General features: G+C 40.0%; 1 protein-coding gene across 2 annotated transcripts in view; it reads left to right on the top strand.

Moving 5' to 3' along the window:
- SPHKAP (SPHK1 interactor, AKAP domain containing) overlaps positions 1 to 23,892 on the top strand; it is a 45,932-nt gene that overhangs the window by 7,459 nt on the left and 14,581 nt on the right. Inside the window, exons 3-5 of one of the 2 annotated variants that reach the window (XM_026040098.1) lie at positions 18,133 to 18,192; positions 20,993 to 21,127; positions 23,426 to 23,681. In XM_026040098.1, the coding sequence (XP_025895883.1) occupies positions 18,133 to 18,192; positions 20,993 to 21,127; positions 23,426 to 23,681 (451 nt within the window). Of the gene's footprint in view, positions 1 to 18,132; positions 18,193 to 20,992; positions 21,128 to 23,425; positions 23,703 to 23,892 lie in introns of those variants that run through there. The other variant, XM_026040097.1, reaches the window with a different exon arrangement.

Here is a 23,892-nt window from a genome sequence, read left to right as displayed (position 1 = left end):
GCGACCCTTCCAAGCGTTTCATTCTGTGTCCTTACCAAGGACTGCCACTAAATTAGCACTCTTCCCTCCTTAGGAGAAACTAGTCTACCCTCTTCACCATGGGAAATATCGTGCAAGTTGCTCTTAAATAACCCAACCACTTATGAAAGTTGCCACTAAGCTTGAAAAGTAGAAAAGAATATTATAAAAAAAACCCGAAAACAACAACAAAAAACCCCATACCTCAAAGGTACTGAATCAATAGTGGTTGCTTTTCCCAAAGACATCTGGTAATACATATAAAGTGTTCCGTTTTTATTTGGAATAGTTCATGCATAGCTGTAAGGGGTCTAATCTTGCTATAACTATAAATGCAACAGGACCATATGAACATGGCTTTCATAAATGTTATATTCATTATATCCAGTTACAGATTAGCACTCAGAACAAATAAAAATAGACTCCTGGCTGTCCTACATATGCTCACAAGTGTGCACTAACATTAATTTATTAAACACTAAACATTTAACTAAACTATACCAGATTGCTTTTCCAAAGGAAGATTTTTTTAAAACACAACAGGCATTTTCCGTATATATAATAGCTCATTAATTTCCAAACTAACTAATGAAAAGATAGTCATTAGGATACGAAAATAATCATCAGAGGAACTATATTTCATATTTGCTTTAGCTGCAATTTTTGCTGAAAATACAAATATTTTTGCAAGATATACACATCATACATCAGAGTATTTCAAACTCTGGTTCCCTGTTTTGAACAAAGAATTACTAGCATGTCCATATATCATCCAATATTAACATGTTGCTACCAAACGTCCTTGCTGGTAGTAGCTTGTTGCAAGTACTGATGGTCAGCAGCACTGGGCATAATGCTTCATGGGCTTCATGGGCATAAATAAGATGGGAAACCAAGTAATGGGTTACTTCTGTAACAGTGCGCATTTTTGAAATAGCAGAAGTGTCTATAGAATGGTACATATTTTTTTTTGTGACATATTGCAAAGTCGTGTTCCAGAGAACTGTATTTATAGTGCTACATGGAAATCAGGTCATTGCTGAAAGAAGAAGTATTTAGCTAGCAAGTGGTGCTTCCACAGCTTCCCTGAAAAAGCCCTCAGGGATTGCACGGGCTGTGGGTCCAGGTACTTGCACAGCCCTGAGCTGGGCAGGAACTGAGTCCTGGTGAGTCCCTGGTGCCAAGGCAGGACAGAAGGCCTATCTAGTGCAGTGCTCAAGGTAGAATTTGACCCTAGCCTTATAATAGTCATAATGTGAAAGGTCCTTCAAAGCCTCATAGACATCACATTTCTTTCAAGAAAGGTTTCAAAAAAGGTTTTCTTTAAAAGCTTTCCTGTATGCTTTTACCAATAAAAGACTTGATCAGACTCCTAATCTATCTCAAAACTCTTGCCTTATTCTTTAGACACACAATCTTTTCACTTAAATCTTATGCTGCGCTCTGTTTACTCTTCTTATCCAACTGAAGAGACCTGGTATTTCTTTATGGACTAATTACATTACCTAAGTCTGGTGACATTAACCCTATTGGTTTGCTTCGAGTATTTATGAGCAGGTAAGGTGTAGATAGCCAAAATCTCTCCAAGGTCTGTGGTCATCAGGGATTGACAATACAAATCATAAGGAGAAAGCATAGCAGGGTACAGTGCCTGTTCTCTGCTTGGTAGTCCTCATATGTTGGCAAGCTGTCTAGGAGAAGGAGTGTTGTAGGAATTATGCATGAGCATGATGCATCTTGTTTTAAGATGAAAGATCATCTTGTTTTAATTTTCCATTTCCACTTCCCCTGGATGAGTAAGGAGTAATTATTATATACGTTTTTTAATCAGAGTCTTTGGGCTTACCAAACCAGATGAGGTCTAGTCCAGGTGGACAGGGCTAACTATCCTAGAAATCCCTGTAGGGAAAAATTAGGGATTTCTAGGAGACGTTCAGCAGAGGCTAATCAGGAAGGAATAATTGGAGAGTTCTCAGAGCTTGAAGTGGGAAAGAGAATAAATCTGAGTTGCACTGCTGTTTGTTTCCATTTCTGTATTGGAATAAAGAATTTTACCAGCCCTTTTCAAAATCCCCAGGGCAGAGTGTACTGCCTTTCTATTTAAGATGAACCTATCAGATTTTGGTAAGCCATCTGCTGAGAAAGCTTCAGCTCCCTCAAAGAGCTACTTCTCTACATTGATATTAGACTGATATTATAAACGTACGTAGTGAAATGCTCTAGCATTTCATCTTTCCCTCTTCAGAGAATATTTGAATAATTGCTGAACATTAAATTAAACCTAGTTTAATTAGCAGTAATATTGTTTTGCAGCAGTTTAGTTTACTGCTGCAGATTAGAATATATTGTTTTGTGCTAATGTAATAATTAGATGATATAAATTTTAAAGGTAGTTTAATTGTGAAAGCTTTGTTTTGTTTGTTTATACTGAATAAGAATTTAATCAAAATACCAATAAAATATACGGATCCATGAGAAGCAATCATTCATAAGCGGAGCAAAGTGATTTACAAATGCAATGAAAATATCTGTAATGCAACGTTATTATTACTCCACAGAGAGACCTGTGAACAGTTGTAACTTCATGCATACGTATCTTTACTCATTTAACTGTTTCAAACCCTCTCTTTAACTGGGCCTATATAAATATTCCCAGCTTTGAACCTGCTTATAAACAAACCTTGGTTAGAAATAAACTGATGGCTGCATTGTCCCTAGTTTCCCTCCAAAGTCATAGGCTATCTAGTCCCTGAACATGTAAGGCTAAGTGGAGAAAATTAAGTTCTTCCTTTCTCAGATGACTTAGGGTTTCTTCTTCTAGCATAAGCCTTTCCTAAAGCACAACGTCTTAATACTGCTCACAGAAAAGTCATTTACGAGTCTCCTTAATGGATCCTCAGACTTGTCAGCTTCCTTTTCCATCACTGCCTGTACAATAAGTATCATCATCATGATTCAGGTGGTATTATTAGGCCGCTATAGATAAATCTCAGTTTATGTTTTTGAGGAATTCTAAAGGGAAAAAAAAAGCAGGTAGGGTATAAAACAGATGAGTGCATTATAGTCCTGTGCCCTTATAGTCCTTATATGCCCTCGGCATTCATTTAAAGGTACAGAGAGATTTCCAGAAATTCTATGGATTTTCATGCTCAAGACCAGTGATCAATAGCAGATAGAAGAGCTGTTCGAAGTGATATTTGCACTGAAAAAGAATCTTGTCTCAAAAACACACGCAGACTCTCACGCAATGCAACATCATGCCCTCTCCCTCTTCACATGACCAGCACAGAGATGGGCAGCAAGCCTCCCGCTACACGGCAGCCTACAAGACATTGCACAAACCACCGCTCCAAGAAAATGAAAACATGCCTTCCCTCCAAAAGCAATATTCTTGAATATACCTGTGAAAGGTAAGAGAATTCCCAGACCAGAAAAGCTTTCTTCTATATAAACACTGCAAAATTTTATGCCAAGTATCCTGGAAAACCACAAACAGGAACTTGACACCACTAAGTGGTAGTGACTGATATGGAAGGTGGGAAATCACAGTTCTTCAATTTAGGAAAAAAAAAAAAAAAAGGAACAACGTAAAAACAACAAATACACTGTGCATTTCTTTAGCTTAACAAGCTTTGCCATATCCTGCCAGCTTTTAAAGAGTCAATGTGTGTCAAGCTCATTTTTAAATATTTTTAATGGCTCATAGTTGAAAAAATAGCTGTTCAGGCAGACGGGTGAGAGAACAGATTCAAGAAAAGGGTTAAAGATCTAAGTATTCTTGAAATAATCCCTGCAATTCCTCCAACTCTTCTGCACTCCTGCTCTGTCAGAACACTCATAACTGATCACACACTATAAGAGAGAGTCCTGTCCTAACTGATCACACTATAAGAGGCCACAGAAAGTATGTTTATCATATAAGATATATGCATAGACACACACAATCATAAAGCAGTTTGTTGAACCCGAGTGAGCAGCAGGAATACACGGCTAGAGTGGAGAAAGGGGACAAGTAGCAGCCCAAAGTTAGGCTGGACTCAGTGTTATTAAAATATTCTCTGAGGCTTATTCAAGGGAGGAGACTGACACATGCAGGAAACTGCTCTCACAAATTAATTCAAACTGAAAGATAACATATGCAGAAAAGGAGATTCATTGACAAGGTGTGTTTGAGTGGGGAAAAAATAAGTGCGCTTTCCAGTTGAAGTGAAGTAGATTAAGAGCGATTTTCATTCGGTTTTTCATTCAAGGCTTTCGATTAACACTAAATATGATTTAGGTATGTTTAGATACAAATAAATCTATCTATATTTTATATCGGGCTCCAAATTTAGAGCTGCTTCCAGATATCTAGCTAATTATCTGTACAGTGGCTAGGTCAGGAAAAAAAAAATCTACGCATCGGGACACTTTGTTCTCTTAATCGGTGCCCCTTCTCCAGTGTTCTCCAGAATTCCCAAAGGAGAGTCCTTGTTGAAGGTTATGTAGTAAAGGGTTCAGGGTTCTTCCCAGGATTGGTAGGAGTCGAGAAGACTCTCCATAGGCAAGTACAGATGTGAGCTGTTGAATTCCAAAGGGGTGTTTTTGTTTGCTTGCTTGTTTTTTCACATCACAACCAAATGTATGATTTCAGGCGTCATTCAAAAACATCCCTAAATATACTTTCCTGAATAGTGTTCATAGTTACAATAACTAGTTTGTTTTACTGTGTTTGAAGATTAACCTTTCTCCATAAACATAAGAAAGGCCTGTCTGTCCATGTAAACCAGGCAGCTCCAAAGCGTTTGCCCTCCCTGCAGGACACACTGCAGCTGCCGGATAGACCAAGAGCCATGGAGGGGTGCTCCTTCCACCTCTCACTCAGTAGCAACTCAGGCATTTTCCAGAAGAGCATTGTCTCTTTTAAAAATCAAAATCCAGTTGTTACTTTCCATGTCTAAGCCGTAATTACTAGAGGTATTTTTAGTTTTAAGCCCTATCTTCCTATTCAGCCTGACAGTACCTTAATTATACCTTGACAAGGAGCAGGAATCAACAGCTGCAGGCTGAGTTGTGGCATCCAGTCTTAGCCCTTTCACAGGCATGTGTGGGTGTTTGTGCTGCCCTGGTAAGGAGCAATGTATCCAGAGGGACCTGCTATAATTTGCACAAATTAGGAAATGCTTCTTCATCTGCTCCTCTGTCTCTTATGGAGCCCGGTGCAAGTAGACTAAACACTAGCTCTAAAGTGTACTGGCCTCTAAAGAAAGGATTTCATGTATAATTTGTAAAATATATTTCTCTTTTCTCTTGAGCATATATGGCTCAAGGAAAAGATATCTTTATATATGAGCTAATGTTCAAGCAGAAATTAAATATGCCTTTAGAGGGTTGTATCTCTGCATTTGCAGTGCCACAGATGTAATTTATGCAGTACTTAAAAAGTGCTTTATGAAGTCTGTGGAGGTAGAACAGTGACAGTAAGCTTGCCTTTCCTTTAAAATGTGAGACTGGGACATGCTTTTAATATGTCTAGAGCTTCCATCTCCTTTTCTTAAGGATAAGAAAGGCCTTAAGAATGATACTGTCATATAACAGCGGTTTTGATATCTCCATGCAAGAGAAGCAGGTGACCAGCCTTACTCTGACAAGGCTAGAAATAGTGTCCAGCACCAGAGGATCAAGCATGGCAATGCAGCTGTAACCCCCGTCAGCATTTCACACTGTCATATTCACAGAGCCTCCGTCATCTCCTTTCTCAAGGAATGGGATCCTTGACCTGCCTCCAGAGTGCACATCTCCAACTGCTTCCTGCTGTCACAGCCATAGGCTCCTTCTAACGTAAATTGCAGTATAAGGTGTATAGAAATGTGTTAAACATTGAGTACGCAGGGCACCGGAGAAGCAGATGGTGCATGTGGCATAAATATTTATTGGCATATTTTCTTTAAGTCATAAGTGACGATTAATTGCATCAAACCCAAAGGAATAAGCTTTAATGGAAAGAAAACATTCGCAGCTGTTTTTGAAGCTGTGAATTATGAAGAGATGACTTTGGATGATTCATTAATGCAGTCTGGACATTCAGATAGGAACAACCTCTAATATACCTAGACCCTTAGATTCATCAAGGCACTTGAGATGCAGACTTTCTGAAGTGTATTTGGGACCAAATTTCAGGCATATTTCCCACTAAAAATGCTGGAGGGAGAAAGGCTGCTTTGGAAGCAGCACAGCACATCCTTCTGACAACATAGTGTCTTCTCTAAAAAAAGATTCATGGTCAGGCTGGGGAGACAGAGTAGCTAAGGGTCATGCCCTTATGAAGGGCGTACTTACAGAAGGCAGTATATATATATATATATACACACATATACACACACACACACGCTGTTGCTTTTGGAAACTGCTGCTTGCAAAAAGAGGATTTAGAAACCCCATCTGCATGATAGTAGTAATTGTGCAGCAAGGCTCCTGGGCCCTGTGTGTCAGAAGAAAGATACATGAAGGCTTGAGAGAAAAAATAAATAAATAAATAAGGAGACATACTCAAGCACTTCCTATGCACAGTGCCATCTCCCAGACCCATTTTCTTGCTTGTCATCTTCCTGGGAGGGCAGAGGGAGAGTTTTAAGAAGCTCATGTTCGTATGAGTTACTCTCTTCTCAGAGACATCTGCTGCCTTGTTCCTGCCTTGGAGCTGTGGGTTGCCACTGAGCACTGAAGTACAGTGTAGGCCCACTTAGCTGCTGATGTGTGCTTAAGTTGCTCAGCCTTTCATATCCATTCAGTCAATCTGAAGACACTCATACCACCTATGCGTACTACACGTTTCAGCTGTAGGTGATCTGTCCCCTATAGCACTCCCATGAGAGTACACAGAAGTGCCAGTGGAAGGATAGTATCACTAGGGTCACCTTTATGTTTTAAAGAGCAAGAGGAGCAGTACACTCACAAATGTCTGCAGGTCTGCTGTCTCTTTTCCTTGTGGAGAGATTGTGAGGACTGAGCACAGCGCAAGGGTGATCTAAGCAAGAGTGCCAGAGACCTACGAGTTATTCACCAGTAACCTCACGTTTCGAGGCAAAATTACTTAGCCCATCTTCTGCATCCGTACAAAAGCTATGGGACAGTAGCTCTGATAGAAGCACAGACTGAACAAAACATATAATGCCTACATGTTATTAGGGAGTATAGTGTTCAACACACTGTTTCTACTTTAGCAGAAAGCCATTACCCTGTCTTCCTTCAGCCACAATCTAAAAGTCCCTCTCAAAGTCAAGGCAAGTATTCACTAGGAAATTATGGCAAAGAAAGAAGATAAGTTGTTATTTTCATAGCATACATTAGCCAGAAAAAGATCCTGGGATTTTACAATCTAAGAGAAATAATGTGATTTCTGTGGCTGTCATAATGAAAAATTCTCCCACTCCTGTAATGCTGCGGCCTTGCATTTCCGTTTGTGTACATCCTTTTGCAAGCAGCTGCGTGGCACTTCTAGTACTTCCAAACTGATGTTTTTATTTCTACATTTTACAGCTGGTTTCTCTGCCAGAATTTTTTTGGCAAGCATGGAAATTAATGTGAGACAGGCATTGCATCCAAATTTTAATGGATAATTAGTTCTGTCTTCCAGAGGATGCTTTTTTCTTCTGACTCATTTACTATCAAGCTATTCCAAATGCCTCATAAGACATATTCAACTTGAGATCTTCTTTAACCATTTAAATATTAAGAATCAAATTGTACCACATGTGGGAGAGAGAGACAGATCCCCTTATAACATTCTCAGTTTCCCGTCTCCCAAAGAGTTGGGCTGTGCATGTTAGTTATAACCATTAATGACTCCTCATAGAAGTGATTATATTATTACAGGAAAAATAAGAGTCACCAAAATTTAGTCAGGGAGAGTAGGAAAGATTCTGATCTAAAAGCAAGTAATTTATAATGCAGAAATTGATAATTTTCACTTTCCCTATTTTCTATCCAGTATCTCAGATCTGTATGAAAATAAATTAGTCCTTATAACACATCCCCTTTCTCCAGGATTTTGTCTCTCTGTTCAGGAAAGGGAGATGCTTAGAAATTACACAGTTGCCTTCTTCCATCCTATGGTGGCTCACCAACTAACTGGCAAGGTAGGAAACAAAACCCCACCTGCTTCCCAAAGCTTTTCAGAGGCGAAGCAACAGAAGGCTAAATAACCAAAATTCCCAAACAAACAACAAAAAGAAGAGGGGAAGAAAACATACCCTGTCCCTAGGATATCACCTGAAAAGTTAGCAGTTTATGAATATTTGAAATCTGTCTCTTCAGAAACCAAAGTGACTTCTCCTTTGCCTGCTTAATAACCTGAGTGTCACAAGCCTCCCTTCCCAGCACGAAGATACTTTGAAGAAGCAGTTTAAAAACAGAAAGAAGATGAACGAGGATGGTAAATTAGTCATTATGAAATTATATGCGCAAGAAAGATACACATGCTCCTACTTCAGATAATATTCACTTCCTCTCTGCTAGGGTATGTGTGACTGCATAGTTACAACTTGAAACAGCAGAGAAATTTGTGAGTGGGTCTGAGTGAATCCATCTGCCCTCAGGCAGCTGCTCTGATTGCCTCTGTTCCAGTTCGCTCTTCTACTGGCTGCAACAATAAAGTGTCTTTGGGGTAAAACGAGCAGTTATTACACAGATAAACGTGCTCCCAATAGCAGTGTGAAGAGCATGTGGGGCTGGAAGCTGCTGAGCAGCTTTGCACATCAGGGTACAGGTCCCAACTTCCAGCATTTAGAGTATGAAGCTTCCATTGCACATTACGTGTAATTGCAGTGCAGTGTTTTGCCATAACCATTTTATTCTGGATCTTATTCACCTTATTCGTACCACATATATGTTCGTGAAGAAATGTGCCCATTCAACTGAAAGATTACCTTTAGCTATCCATACATTTCTCTCTTAGCTTAACAAACACTTGCTACCATCTGTGTGAAACTAAGAACCCATCCTTAGTTGTGGGTTGTAGGAAGTTTAATTTTCTGACAGAATCAGCACAGGTCAGAAAACAACAGAAATCTAGAATCTTACCACATCGCATTTCTAACACTACCCGATTTACCACTAAGTTACCATTTCCAATAGCATAGCAGGAAACTGTCTCAGCCAAAGGTTTTCAGGTTCAGACACCTGGATTTCTCATCTTTTGCTTTTCTGCAGAGAGGCACAGAGCTACCAAAGCCTGACTTCAATCAAGACTGTAGAAGCATCTGAACCATTTTCGGATACTTTGTAGTAGGAGCCCACATTAGGGATGGTGCTTTCAGCCATGGAAATCACAGCAAGGAGCCTAGCAGTCCTCTGGGCGCAGCTGCTCTGCAGCTACAGATTAAAGAAATCTGGGAGGAAAGCTAATGTTGTCTTAGTAAAACCATGTTTAGGAGAAGAAAATTCAGAAACATTTTCTAATTTCCAGATATGCAGTTTAGGATGTGATAATTTGGGAGCCAGGAAATGCTTACTTTATATCACAGTTTTGCTATAGAAACTTGAAGGGCTCAAAATGCAAGTGAATGTTTAGCTGTGACATGTCCCATATTCTTTTCATCTAACAAGGTAACAATGAGGGCAGTCATAGTTTTGTAAGTATTTTTCTAAGCATTTAGAGAAGGCTCATTGTAAAATACACCAACATGATTTCCCAGTCAAAACTATGTATCATGAATAGTTTAAACAATTTTCTAGCTTGCTTGTTAAACAGTGAATGAATCTTCCCAGATCTTTTTTTGAAAGATGGTCAAAGAAGGTTGTAAGAGCAAAAATCCATTTATCTGTTTATCTTATTTCATACCAGACTCCGGGTCATAGAATCAAACTTGAAATGGAGCAAGACCTAAATCTGTCAAACTACCTGCAGCTAGGAAAAACTCTTCCAAGTAGCTGTGGATTTCTGCACATGAAAATACTTTGACAGACAGCTTGAATTAGATTTACATTAGCTTGATTAAATATCTTTTTTAACAGAATCAAGAGACTATCATCTACCTTTGATTACAGCCTCACTAAAGAATCATAATTATGGTTTCTGGTTGCCTGTTTACCAACAGTAATAATTTCAGGCTCAACTGAGAGCACTGAAAGAGCAAATCCAGGCTGAGGGGAGACCCCATAAACAAGTGGGGGCAAAGGAAATTTCAGTGTTCAGTCATGCCTTCCTTTCTAATTATGCAGAGGCAGATAGAGTTTTAAGAGCACATAATTAAGATGTTGAATTAACTGACTTGGTGAATCTTTCTAATGTCACTGAACAAGATATTTCCAAGCATGGTAAGGAGAGAGATTCCTTTTATTTTCCAGAAGGAAAAAAAAAAAAAAAGGCAGGGGGGATAAGTGCTCAGATGGTGGCATCCTACAGGATGCTCATTTTTCTAATTTCTGTAGAAGCAGAGCACTATGGACTCGCTGCTTTCAGGGACACATTTGGGAGCAGAGCCTCCTCAGTGGCACCAAGGCTCAGCGAGAGACAGAGCAGCCAGGGACTTGCCTGAGCCGTGTCCAGCCTAACTTCCAACAACAACAGACACCCGCATCAGAAGTTGAGCTTTGGGCTTCAACCTTTTTCAAGACAAATTTTAAACCCTGATGGTCTGTGGGAAGCAAGCGAGAAGGAACAAAGGTCAAAGGGTGGGCGGCCCAGAGCAGAAGACAGTTGCCAGTCAGTCGTGACAGGGAGATGGAGGAATCAGCGTTTCTGCCCCGCCAATATTCCTGCAACTCCTCTGCGTTTTGCAGGATCTGCTGCGATGTGCTCGACATGCCAAGCAAAGCTGCCACTCCGTATGCTGGGGATTAAAACTTCATTTCCAATAGAGATATAGCTTAACAGAACAAGCAGTCTTGGTGGGTGCTGTGGTAGATTTTGAACTTGCTGACTGATCTCTGCCTAATTTGACAACAGTACAGAGATCCCAGAGATAAATATATATACACACATCATGCAAGCATTCTAAAAATGGGCAGAGCTGGGAGACTCTCAAGCACACCAGCTGAGCATGAACTCGCACCTTTGTGTGCCACACAGAAGACACAAACGCTTCACTGAAGCTAGAGTGTCAGAGTTTGCATCTCAAGATGCTAACGGGTTCACTTTGAAATGCTAATATGTAGGTACGCAGGTGGTGTTAATTCCAGCACTCACATAACCATTCAGAAATTCATCTGACCATTTTCCAGAGCATCTCATCAGAACAGGAAGGCGTAATACTTCATCCTTTTCAAGTAATTCCGCCGCTTCAGAGCTATACCTATTTATAACCTGTCTAACAGCTGGGGCAGAACAGCCCTGGAATTCATAATGCATGTGTGAGCGGAGAGCTGCCGGATAAGCCTCCTTCAGGAGGCACAGAGGTCAGTCCTTAAAGGTTTAGTTTCAAATTACTGAAGCTGTTGGAAAGCATATGTTGCCTTTATTTTAGAAATATATTTAGTCAGAAATGAGGAAAATAGAGATAGATGAGCTACAGTGGCAAAGAAGCTGACAGCAAGAGATGGAGCTGGTGAGGCTGGAAGATACGGGGATGGACAAAGCAAGGGGCAGGACTGCTCGCTCTGGAACAGTCCTCGCCTCTGACAGGTCTGGCACCATCATTTCTGTTTTTCTGCTTTTGCATTTCTGTTTTCTTAGTAGGTGATGTCTTCAGTGGCATCCCTGCATGTGCACTAATGTAAGTTAGTAGACTGAAGCCTGCATCAAGGGATTGCTGCATTTTGAAACTGATGGAACTATAGTTTTGCCATGCCAACAGTCTTGAAATACAGGAAAGGGAAAAAGACAAGATGAAACTAAGTAAAGCTAAATGATCATTCCAGTAATGGTTTATTGGGCTAGATTTATCAATGTTTTACTCAGAACAGCCTTGAAATCAGATTTCTTAGCTTTGTTAGCTGTCCCAATTCTATTGTCTGGTTCTCTAAGATTGCACTTGACATTTAATAAATGGGTACAAAAGAAAGAAAATCAGTAAGCATAAGGCTTAGCAAAAAAGTAATTTAAGACGACTAATGAGGACATAAGGTTTTATAGGTATGTGCCATAACATAGTCACATACCAGCAGCTGTGGCTTCCTTTTTTATTCCATCTGCAACAAAGCCTACTTTTTGACCCCAATCTGTAAATTCAAATGGTAACACAGAAACATAAACCTTTTGGTGTGAGTGAGAGCCAAGCAAAAGGTAAAAATAGCAAACTGCCTTTGGCCATGCTGGGCGCAGCATCGTGTTTGTGACAAAGTTTTGATACTGGGCGCACACATACTCACCTGGCCAGTCACCTTGCCACTGGTAACAGGGCTTCCCTCAAAGTTACCGAATTTGTCCAAGGCCTCAGATTTCCGACGCTGCAACGAAGGGAGCCTTCAGCTTTCCAAAACCTTACCGAGTCCTGTCACAACCTCATAGCAGCCTTGCAGATTGTAAAGTTTATGGAGAGGTGTAGCCATACTGACTTCAGGCATCGCATTAGAAAGGTTGGAATTAATAACAGCAGTGAGCTGACCAAAGTCACAACCATCCCAGAAAATTCACACAAGCCTACGCTTTTGGGTATTCACAGGAGCCTCCCGCAAGCCCTACAAGCTAAAAAAATTCCTACGGTCCCCCAGATTATGAAATAATTTGATTAATGCTGAAGTAGAGACATTACGGAATGCTTATCTAGAAATCATCATTTAACAGCTATTTTGCCTGTCTTTCTAAACAAATAAACAGAGAGTAGTTGAAACACTGTTCTAACTACAAGATTCAAGAAGCTGCAAGCTTAAAGACAGTGACATCCATAATTAGAATTCTTTACAGCCAAGCTGTATAGCACAAGAACTATGAGTGCTTTTGTTTAACCTTTACATTGCAGAAATATTTTGAGTGAAAATAAATGCATAGTTCTTTTTAGAAGCTTTGTGGATCAGCATTTTCATAACCATCGAAACGAATTAACTTGTCACACAGAGAGAAGAGACAGATGGCTGCATTGTTAGAATCTACTAGAAATCCTTATATAAATCAAAAATATGTAAATGTTGCTGGTCATTTTCAAAGAAACAAAGCTTGCCGAAAATTTTGGAAGCAAATATGGCATATTGCCATTCCTTTGATATTTCCTGTGGGCTACAGTTTGCTTTGTCTCAAAGATGCTTGGATAAAATGACATTTTTCCTAGGGCTCTCGCTGACTTCAGCTCCTAAGGGAACCCAACATGCAGCTGTACCGTTCCACAAAATAGACACTTTCCATTCTAGTGAGTGATGACTTGGAGTAACTATATTTGGTTATTGTGCTGTGGGGAAATTATGGTGATTTAAACTATCTTTCTAAAGTCAGGAGACCCTGACTTCACACTAATAAAAATTTAGAGCAACTGTATCCTCTCTCTACTTTGCATAGATGAAATTAGGAGCAGAATAGGGCTCAATCTCAAAAAGGCTTATTACAGAATTACTCCTGAGAGCAGAAATGAATAAAGTCAGACACTACATTAAATATGTAAAAACAACTGTTGAAACAGTCATAGTTGGCACAAGATCTCACAGCAGAGTGTACCTTCGCAGTTTTAGATTTAAAAACAAAATACATCCTGGGAATCAGTAATAACTTCCCAATTGGAGAGAGAAAAAAGCATGGAAATAAACTCTCAGCCTTTAATTGCTCACAGGAGAAAAGAGCAGCTTTACTGTTCTCTGTCCTCTTCCTAATTCCGTGCCTTTTTGTAGTCTTTTCTGCTCAGTGAATCAACCAGAGTCACTATGCTGCATAAATGCAAGGAGGCAGAATTAAATTCACCTAAACAGTCTCAGTACATCCTAGTTTTCAAGTCTTGTTTCTTGTTCGTTAAAAATAGATTAAGAAATGTATTTGGGAGAATTGTATCTAATGTATATATGTAGATATGATGGGAAAAGATAAAAAAATGCTGCAGCATTTAGGTGCTGTTTGCAGGTTTTTACAGCACAGGACACCACCGTGGCTCTTGCTTTTCTTATCTGAGTAGCTACATTAGATTGGTGTATGGGACAGCTACCTTCCCATGCTAACAACATAGAGCTGGAGGAAGAATATAGTGGATTTACACTTTAACTTCTTCCATAAGAGGAAGCTGGGAGAAGTCATGTTTCATGGGAGAAAAGGGATCAAGCATCTCAGAGCTGTATCCCTTCCCAAAAGCCACTAGCAGCTCTTTATAGCATGGTGCAGAATGAGCCCATCTTTCAGCTCTCTCATAGGAGGACATTGGAAAAGGGAAAGGTTTTCTTTTTTATTAAAAAAAAATACATAATACTATGAAAAGCTAAACTATGTTTCAGAAGACAAAGAAAAAGCCTTTCCATGTTAGCAAAGACTGATACAAATAATCTAAAGAGACATCAGTGCTTCCCAAAACAAGCAGGAAATGAGTTTGACAATCTTTTGCCTTGAAAAATACCACAAACCCAAGATAGGCAGTACCCTACAATATATATTTAGAAAAAAAACATAGGTTGTTGGGCTTTTTGATTTTAATGGAATTAATCTTGAATTACTGTTGATAATAGATACATCTGAGATATTTTTTCTCCATTACCAACATTGCCTTTAAAAAAAATCTAGGGAGCATTAAAATACTGGTATGCCAAGGTGAATTAATACAGGCTGGAACAGAGCAGCAAGGCAAATGGAGGCAATAATGTATTTCCTTGTTTGTCATTAAGTTGTTTGCTTGCAACCGTACTGTGGAGCAAACCTAAAATTGCTTGACTGCTCCAGGTACAAAACCAGTAAGTGTTATGCTTTTAGCAGTCCCCCGAGGCCACTGCTCCATCTGTCAAGGACTGTAATGTATTGTGGGTATAGTTCATTGTCTCTTTAGGTGCTTAAAACAAACTGTTTCCTAACATGCAGTTTATTTAAGAAGTAGTCTTCTCAGTTCGCAGGCAGGGGAAACTGAAGTGCCAGCACAGTTTCAATACAGAGTCAAGAGCAGAGTTCAAATCTTGAAACAGTTTTTCTTGAAAATTAACTCCATGCACATCTTATCTGTACCTGGAATTATCATGCAGGTCAGGCCCAAACCAGCTGTGATTTGAGCAAGTAGCACTGCTGTACTGGAAACAGACCTGTCCCAAAGGAGACGTTATCCCCTCTACCAGAAGAATTGGGCATGGCTATCTCAATATCTAAGCCTAGAAACTTTCCATTAGTCAAATAGAAAACAGATTTTTCAAATTGGTCTTTTCTCTTTGAGTACCTGTAATCAAGTGCCTCCAGGACAGACAACCTTGCAGTAAATATCCTGGCACCTGGGGATAGTGCAGGGCACATTAGAAAGGAATTGTAGAGCTAATTTGCAATTAGGGCAATCAGCTAATCCAACATCCTACTCAAAGGAGGGCTAACTGCAAAGCAAATAGCAGAAGGAGAATGAAAGCTAAATGTATTCTTCAGCATCTTTCCCTCATGCCAAAGTTGCCAATAAATTACAATTGCAAAATCCACAGACAAGAAAATGCTAAGAGACCACATTGACAAGAAGTCGTCAAGACCAATAGAATTGGGGCCTTCAAGTGTTTTTGGAAACTAGCTTCAGTACTGCTGTAGGCAACAACCTCACAGGGTTCCGAAAATAAAATTAAAAACAGATGAAGGAAACAGGGTATGGCTTTAAATAATGGATATTTCTGCACATAGTATCATTTCTTCTACTGAGACATTAGGGACTTGCATGACATCTACACCCCATGAAACCGAGCTAGTAGCTTGGAACTGGCACGCTTTGGAGAGGGCACTTGATGTCACTGAAGAGTGGCAGTGTGTAATGCAGGCAAGGCAAGTGTTGTGATACCAACAGGTAGGCAGCAATTGGTAGAGCAAGGTTTACCGGAAAATAGAGCATTTGACTATGATATATTTGCAAAGACACCACTGCAGTTACGCGGATCCTTCCACAAGGTGCTCAGATTGCATCCAGTGCAAAAGTAAACCTATCTATCCTGACGTATGGGCTTGCCACCCAAGTTCCCGAGGCAAAGGCCGTCCTGCTGGGAGCAGTGACCATGCCGGAGAGGCCCCAGACCAGCCCCATACACTCAATAGCTCCCAGCACACTTGCCCAGCGCTCCCCTAGGCACCTGCATGCACCCCTGCGTGCACCTGCACGCTCAAACACTTGCTCCGGGGAGGGCTGTGCGTTTCAAAGCATCTGTGTGCGAGTGTGGGGGGTGCTAAATACATCGAGAGCACAATTTTCTAACGCCTTGTAATAATCACCTATCGGCTAGATGATAACACTTAAAATCCCAGTCGAAAGTAAGAGAGATTTTTGTCTCTATAATTAACTGCAACATGTTCAGCACATTATGTAACTGTAGCACTGTATTGCTAAAGGGTATTTTTAATACTTTATAGCTTTGACATTTCTGTAACTACCTCTTAATGTTAGCCATGCATAAAATACAGATGACAGTGGCAAATTCTGCTAGTTGACACTGTCAGAGAAATATTTTTCTTTAAATTGAAAAAATGGTAGAAAATATGTTTTTATGTGTTTTAGTGGTCATATAAAGGACATATTTTTAAAGGACAAAAGGCTTTTTTGTTGTTTTTTTTTGGATCGGGTAGAGGATAGTGCTTGGTTCATAATGGGAGATCTGACCGGATCTTTCCATCTGCTGTGCTGGCTGTTACTGCAGATGGTCGTAATTTGTACATATGGTATGTGCATATATAAAGTGAAGTCAGTGTTATCTTGGGGTGAAAGTAGGCAGGCACCGTTGGCTTGGATGCCTAATGACAATCCTGGTGAAGGGAGCAAGCAATTCAGAGCATTTTACTTTTCCAAGAATGTTCTACATGAACTTAAAGGAAGAGGCATTCAGAGGTGGAGGGGAAAAAAAAAAAGAGTTCCTGACATCTCTGGATGGATCTTCAATTAATTTGGATCCAGCTCTGGCTTCAACTCACAGCCCTGAATATGTACCAGATTTGGGTTTAGATCAACAGCAAACTCTCTCCAGTTTCTCACAAGATTGTTGCAACACCCAAAAGTAAGCCCAGTTTCATTTCTGAAAGCAAGAACACAGCCTTTCATAGATAATGATTAGACAATGGGTAAACCCCCCCACTTGTCCCAGTTAAAAGCAGTACTTTGCAGTGAGTTGTATGTAATTTTACTAGATAGTTAACTCTTGTGCCGTCTCTGCAGCTTCATCGCCTGGTTAGGACTGCTGAAAATTTGTACTCACGTGTTGGGTCATGAATCAACTTGAAAAAAAAAACCCACAAACTCAAACTCTGCCTTTTCCAGTAGTTTCCATTTTTCTTCTTTCTCCAATAAATGAAAACATAAAGCTAGTTTGTGCAATACTGTGTCTATTACATTATAACTCTAAGCAAAACAGGCAAGGTGTGCAAAGGAAGACGATCACCAGGTTTACAAACACCAGTCTTAGTGAAAAAGAAGAACAATCTGAAAACACTTGAAACCTTTTGATCTCAAATTGAAAATTTAAGCTTCACTCTCAAGAAAACACCTAAGCATTGTCAGGAAAATACCTAAGTTCACTCTGTTTTATTCAAGTCCTATTGAGCTTCAAGTACTTCATGCACAATCCTGCCCCAGGTGTCAGCTCAAGAGCCTTTGACTCAGGCTAAGAAAAATGCTACAGTGGTTCCAGGGCACAGAGACAATTCCAGAAGCAACTGAAGTGTCACATACACCAACCCATGCACTTACAAAGCTTATAGCACCAAGCATCTGAAAAGAGGCATTCATTGGAAGAGCAAGACATAAAGAACTTATCCAGTATATGATGAAATGCATTTTTAATATCTCCTCCATCTTCTCTCATCTTTGTTGTATTACAGTTTACTGACATTTGGCCATTCATCACAATTTAATTGGCAGAGCAGACAGAGCCATAGCTCTTATTTCTGTACCTTTATTTCTCCCTGCTTAATATCTACGCAGTCAATCTCTCTTTGCCAGCCTTTCTACAGCTCCAGTATTTGAAAAAAGTTTCACAGTTTCAGCTGTAAGAATAAAAATTTCTATTGACTTTAACAGGATTGCTCCTGCTCTGTTATGACTGTGTAAGCTACTGTTTCTTTTCTTATTGCAGGTTTGTTTTGTGAATTTAGATGCAAACAGAGATGACTGCAGTGACGAGCAAGTGAAACAGGTAATGGCTTGTTTCTTGATAACATATACAATAGGTATGTTCAAGTGCATGTAGATTTTCTCATATAAAGCCAGTGCCAAGTTTTATGGACTATAATGCAGAACAAATCAAAAACAACTTTAGATTTTAACTCTTACAGAGAACAATGAATTTGGAATTTGAGTTTAACTAAACAGCAATTCATAATTTATAGCTTTTTTTATTCCGAGCCCAGACACACTTACCAGAAAACTGCAGTCTGAATTCTCAGAAGTAGACTTCTTGCTTAGTCTCAGTTTCATTGGAGATGCAAACAAAGATGGATCATATATCCAACTGTCTAATTGAACATAGCACTACATTTAAAAATAAATAAATAAAAATCTCTGAGGTCTCTCCTTCCTACTGCCAAAAAGCCATCAACTCTGTTCTGCCCATTTAAATCTTACTCAGCTGGCTGGTCTTCGTGAGTCAAGCTCCAGGTGGTTTGAGTTTGTGATCAGGGGAAGAGACCAGAGAAACCAGAACTAAAGATGTGATTCACCTGTTTAAGTGAAAGTTTGAAGGGAAAGAAAAGGGGATTTTTTTTTTTTAGATGTACAAACAGTAAAATAAATTTAAAATACGTACCTTTCAAAAAAAATCCTCAGATCTGAGCCAGAAACCCTATATTAATCGTATGCCCAGTATCAGTTCTGAACTTACACTTTTCTTTATTGCTTCCTTTTCCATCATCCTGGCTTGGCGCTTACAGCCGGCGTGTAGCTGCCAGGAGCAGTAGATAACATGTAAGCAGAGGTGAGATCTCCCGACACCAGGCAGGGAGTTCCTCCGTCAAACATCAAGGATAATTTGCTGAAACCATTCTTAATTCATGGCAAAACAGCCAATGTTGGGACCTGTTTGCCTCCTGGAAGTCATTAATTAGCAGGAGCTGCTTTTATGGGCCGCTTTCTACATCTTGGATCTGTGAAAATTCAGATATCAAAAATAATTACAGCTTTTTGCAACAAATGATTTTTCTTTTGAATCAGAGGCTTGACTGTGCAGAATGGATTGAAAGGTTTAACTTCACTGAATCCTCAGACGCACGGGTTGTTTTCAAACAACAAAGAAATGGCTTTATTGCTTACAGTGCTGCACTGCTTTTTTATTAAGGATCAAAAGCTACAGCAAGGCCTAAGGATTGAGGAAACATCAAAGGCTTCGTATTCATAGGTTAACACTAAGTATCCGTGTAAAAGCCAAGTTAAACTAGTCTTACGCAGCTCCTCTTTATAATATGTGGAAATTAGATCGGTGCCTCCCAGGCTCAAAGCACCTTTGAAAGGGGCTGCAGGTTTCGGAGCTGCCGGTCCCGCAGCGCTGACGCGCTCTGCTCCAACGTTTGGCCTCCTTTTAGAAACCCCGTTTCTGGTGCAGAGCCAACACCCTCGTTAGGCATGACCAGAGGATGGGGTTTTTCCCTTGGTTTTCAGTGTACAGAATAAAATACTCTCGGTTGGTAAAGGTACTGTGCATTCTTCCTTCTCTCTAAGAGGAAAGCTGCCCCATCACAGGTTTTATCTGTAATGTACAATATACAATGTGTGCATATCAGCTGCGAGCAAGGTCAATTTTATATAACACACCAACATCAGGAAAGAATTTCATAAAAGGAATTTAAGTGTTTTAGTACAGCCATTGCTCAGATTAAATGTATAGCATTTTAGTGATAAGTATAGTTATGCGCTGTTTGGCTTTCACATTACCATTGGACCTTGGAATGGGTTAAATTGTTTTTTAAGTGTTGAAGAATTGTCTTTCTACACTTCTTTTAAATTCCGAACAAGGGAAGGGAGTGAAGTAAAAGATACACTAAATGTCATGATTTCCTACCTAAGAAATCTGATAAAATGTAGCAATTTAGGCAGTAGAAAATAGAGATAAGTAGAGAAATGTGTATGATAACAGAAAGGTTATAATTTAAAAAAAGAAAAGGATGAGAAGTTTTTTGTGCTATATTAAAATGTCAAACTGAATTGAAGCACTGAATTTAGTTATGTCAAGTATAAATACTTAGCCTCAGCTGAAGATCAGTCTTCTGAGAAGTGAATTCTTCCCTAGCATTGAATTAAATTTGCAAAGCCAGAAAGTTTTATTGTATTGAATTTAATTCACTCTGAGGAAAAATAGCAGTCCTGCAAGCTTATCCCTTTGAAGATGAAAAGGCAAACATGAAGCATCCCTGACTGCTCAGTAGCTGAAGCGAAGGGTTGGCGCATTCCCTAAGTGGCTGCCACTTGATGCACTGCATTCATGTGTGTTCATGGATGGAGGTGGTTTTAGTCCCTTTGTGAAGGCACTTGATTCCCTAAATCCTTGATTCCCTGTTTGTAAAGCACGTGAGCTCCTTGGCAGGAAGGAATTGGGATCGCTCCTCGAGCAGGTCTTGTCCCTTGGTGCACTGTTCAGCACAGCTGTGGCCTGGCTCAGCATCGCAGCACAAGCACCCGGGGGTGCTGAGACCACCGAGGTTACTGCAGTCTGCGTTTTGGCTGCAGCAACACACAGCTCATAGAGAGTGGAGGTGGCATTGGAGGTAAAAGGACAGGAAAGCACCCAGTGGAGCGTCTGAGAAATGGATATTTCATCTGCGCTCATACGATTTCCAGAAAGAACATTTATTTTAGTACTGCCACATTTTGATAGATTCAAGGTAGTAAGTTTAAGTAAACTTTTTAAAGTAATGCCTATAACTCTTGTTCTGTAATATTCATGAATACACCTGTGCCACTTAGAGATCGTTACCTGACAACAAAACCTATGTTCCGTTCTGCAGAGATTGATCAGCGTCTCTCCAAATCTCCCCAAACTTATCAGCTCCATGAATGTACAGCCACCAAAGGAAAACGAAATAGTCCTGCTGAGTGGATTAACATCAGGAAATGTTCAGGCTGATTATGAAGTTCCGCAGGTAGGAGCTATATGCTTATCTTTAAGACCATGTGACAGCTGTGAAGGAAGGAACTTACAAACTGAAAAAAAAGAGAAGCTGAAGGCAAAGACTGTATACTAGTTTAAGAACTGCAGGGTGTTTGCAAACACACAAAAATAATTAGTGTAGCTGTCTATGAAAGGTCTAAATTAAGCAGGAGGAGGAGCAAAGATAGCAGTGAGGTTCTCCTGCGGGCATCTGGCTGGCACCTGATACTGCTTTAAGCCACGTTAGCGGCTGCTCCTCCAGGGAGGGCCACATTGGTGGCATGGATGACTCATAAACCCAGATTTCAAGAATAGCAGGAGTCAGAAGGACAGCACAGATGGGCCAGGAGGAAAGATGTAAGACTTTTTATATATGCAGGACTGGATCTGGGTGCAGCTCCTACAGAATCTTTTCAGTAAGGTCTTGCTACTTCCCACTTTCCTTTCCAATCCATCTCCTACACGAACCCCTCAGCAAAGAGCTGACAACACAGCTTGAAGATCCTGGACGCTACCTTAAGTCTGAACATGCCAATGCAACATACTAAGATATATTAACCAGATGAGACCTGATACCTCATTTAGCTTCTGTGCAACTTTATGCAATTAATACTTTAATTAAAACTAACATTTAAAGAATTTAAAGGCAGATTTCTCATGCCAACCCTTTCGCTTTTGTTCCTGCATATGAGATATTTCACACCTGTGATTTGCAGGCCAGGAATTCCTGCTACTGGGTCACATAGAGAAAGGAAATAAATTAAACCAGTTGCTTAAAAGGCACAACTTGCAGAAGCTTAACTACTTATAACAAAAACCTCTTTCTTTTTCTCCTTGTTTTTATTCCTTTCTGTTCATGTCTATGTATTGAAGATAGAATGAATATTCCTAGTATTTTAATTCTGATTATGATCTTAATCCAGGCATGAATTTGCAACAACTTCATTAAAACTGCAGAGGGGCTCTGGAGTGAAAACACGACATTCATAGCAAGCTAAAAAACATGAATAGGTATCTCCAGTTCCATCTGCTGCAGGAAACATCTTTCCACATAATTGAACTCCTGCATGTAAATCTTCATGAAATAAACTCCATAACAGCTGTATGGCAAAGATCATTGAATTTTATGCTATACCAATGTGATATTCTTTAAAGGGAGAAACTGCCTGTTATTGAGCTTGCTTGTCACTTGTGACTAATGGCTTCATTTAGAAAGATTTAAAAAAATAATATGCAAAACTGCAGTGGGAGATGCCGGGGAGATGCCTGGACGCCACTGTGGTACAAACTGAGCAGCTTCGAGGCTGCAGCCGTTACGACCTGCAGCTGTCACAGACAGATGTGACAGATGTGACACAATGAGAACAAACCCAGACTGCCCTCTTGCACAATAGGTGGTGCTTCTGTGTAGGGCCTGGGTGAGGTTTATGGGCTCGTGATGTGTTTGTCCCTGTGTGTCTTCTTGGCATGTCAGAGGGTTTAATTTGTCAGGAGCATCCCTCACTGCAGAGCTTTGCCTTAGCGCATCCCCAAGTGTAGCCCATGCAGGGATACTGACTTATCTCTAGGGCTGTATAAACACCCCATGGCTTTAATATCTGCAAAATGAGGGCAGGAACTCCTTTCTTTCTGTTTCTGTCCAGACTTCAGCTTTACTGTTCCAGTTCTGTGGCCAAGATGATTTTGATGCAAACCATGCACAGAACCTCCATTTCAATTGGGAGTTATACTTGTCTGGAATGATGGGGCTTTGCACAATAGAGGGTTTTTTAAATAAAGTATTTTAAAACGGTCTCTAAGAACAATTCAAGGTGACCTGTTCTCAACCATCTCAACAACCACTATTTATAAGGCTGCCTTCAATCAGGCCTTGTAGCAGTAATTATCTCAAAAAGGGTTCAGGCCCACAAACTATTCCCTCAATGTGTAAGTAGCACCGGATGGTGCAAGGGCTTTAACAACAGGATGTCAGGTATCTAAACATGACACAGCTGAAGGCAAATAAGGCTCTGTCATTTAAACAAGTTAATAAAAAACAACTTGATGACCTTAACAAAATAGAGATGCCCTTGGGATACAACAGACTTCTCTACCAAAATGCTTGTATACCAGAAGATGTCATTCCAAGTGGTCCTGTTTCAGCATATCCTGCACACCGTGTTACAAACAGCTCAATGACAATCTGTATTGCATGTCTGCAATAGAACATTCGTGAGGTATTTATAGAGAGGGAGGCTTAAAATAAGTTTTTTTTTTAATTAAATAACTCTGAGATTCTTTTCCCCTCTAGTGTCCTTGGCTGGCAGATGTCTGCTTGGTTCAGTGTGCACGGGGGGACAGGAAAAACAGCACAAGCTGCATCATCTTTGAAATAAACAAGTTTCTGATTGGACTTGAGCTTGTTCAGGAGAGACAGCTGCAGATAGAAGCTAATGTCTTAAAGCCCGAGGATGATACAAACTGTTCAGTGTCCTCAATAGAAGAAGATTTTCTCACAGCATCTGAGCACCTCGAAGATGAAAATGAGGCTGATGAATATAAAGCTGGTAAAAGCAACGAGACTGAGTGTAATTCTGCTATTGTTCATATTGCAAAACAAGCATGGCAGGGCTCACATAAATTGCATTTGATTTTAATGCATGCAAATATTTCATTGTAATTTAGGAAATGTAAAATCATTCTCATGTTGAAATTGTTGCTCAGAGACAAGGATACATGGCTGCGTAGTAGTTTTACAGAGATATACAGTTATGCAGC

Source organism: Nothoprocta perdicaria, unplaced genomic scaffold (genome assembly GCF_003342845.1).
Source record: "Nothoprocta perdicaria isolate Ctin4 unplaced genomic scaffold, notPer1 scaffold_25, whole genome shotgun sequence".
In the NCBI taxonomy this organism is placed as follows: Eukaryota; Metazoa; Chordata; class Aves; order Tinamiformes; family Tinamidae; genus Nothoprocta; species Nothoprocta perdicaria.
The sequence above is the reverse complement of the archived record's forward strand: the minus strand, read 5'-3'. Positions and strand labels throughout refer to the sequence as shown.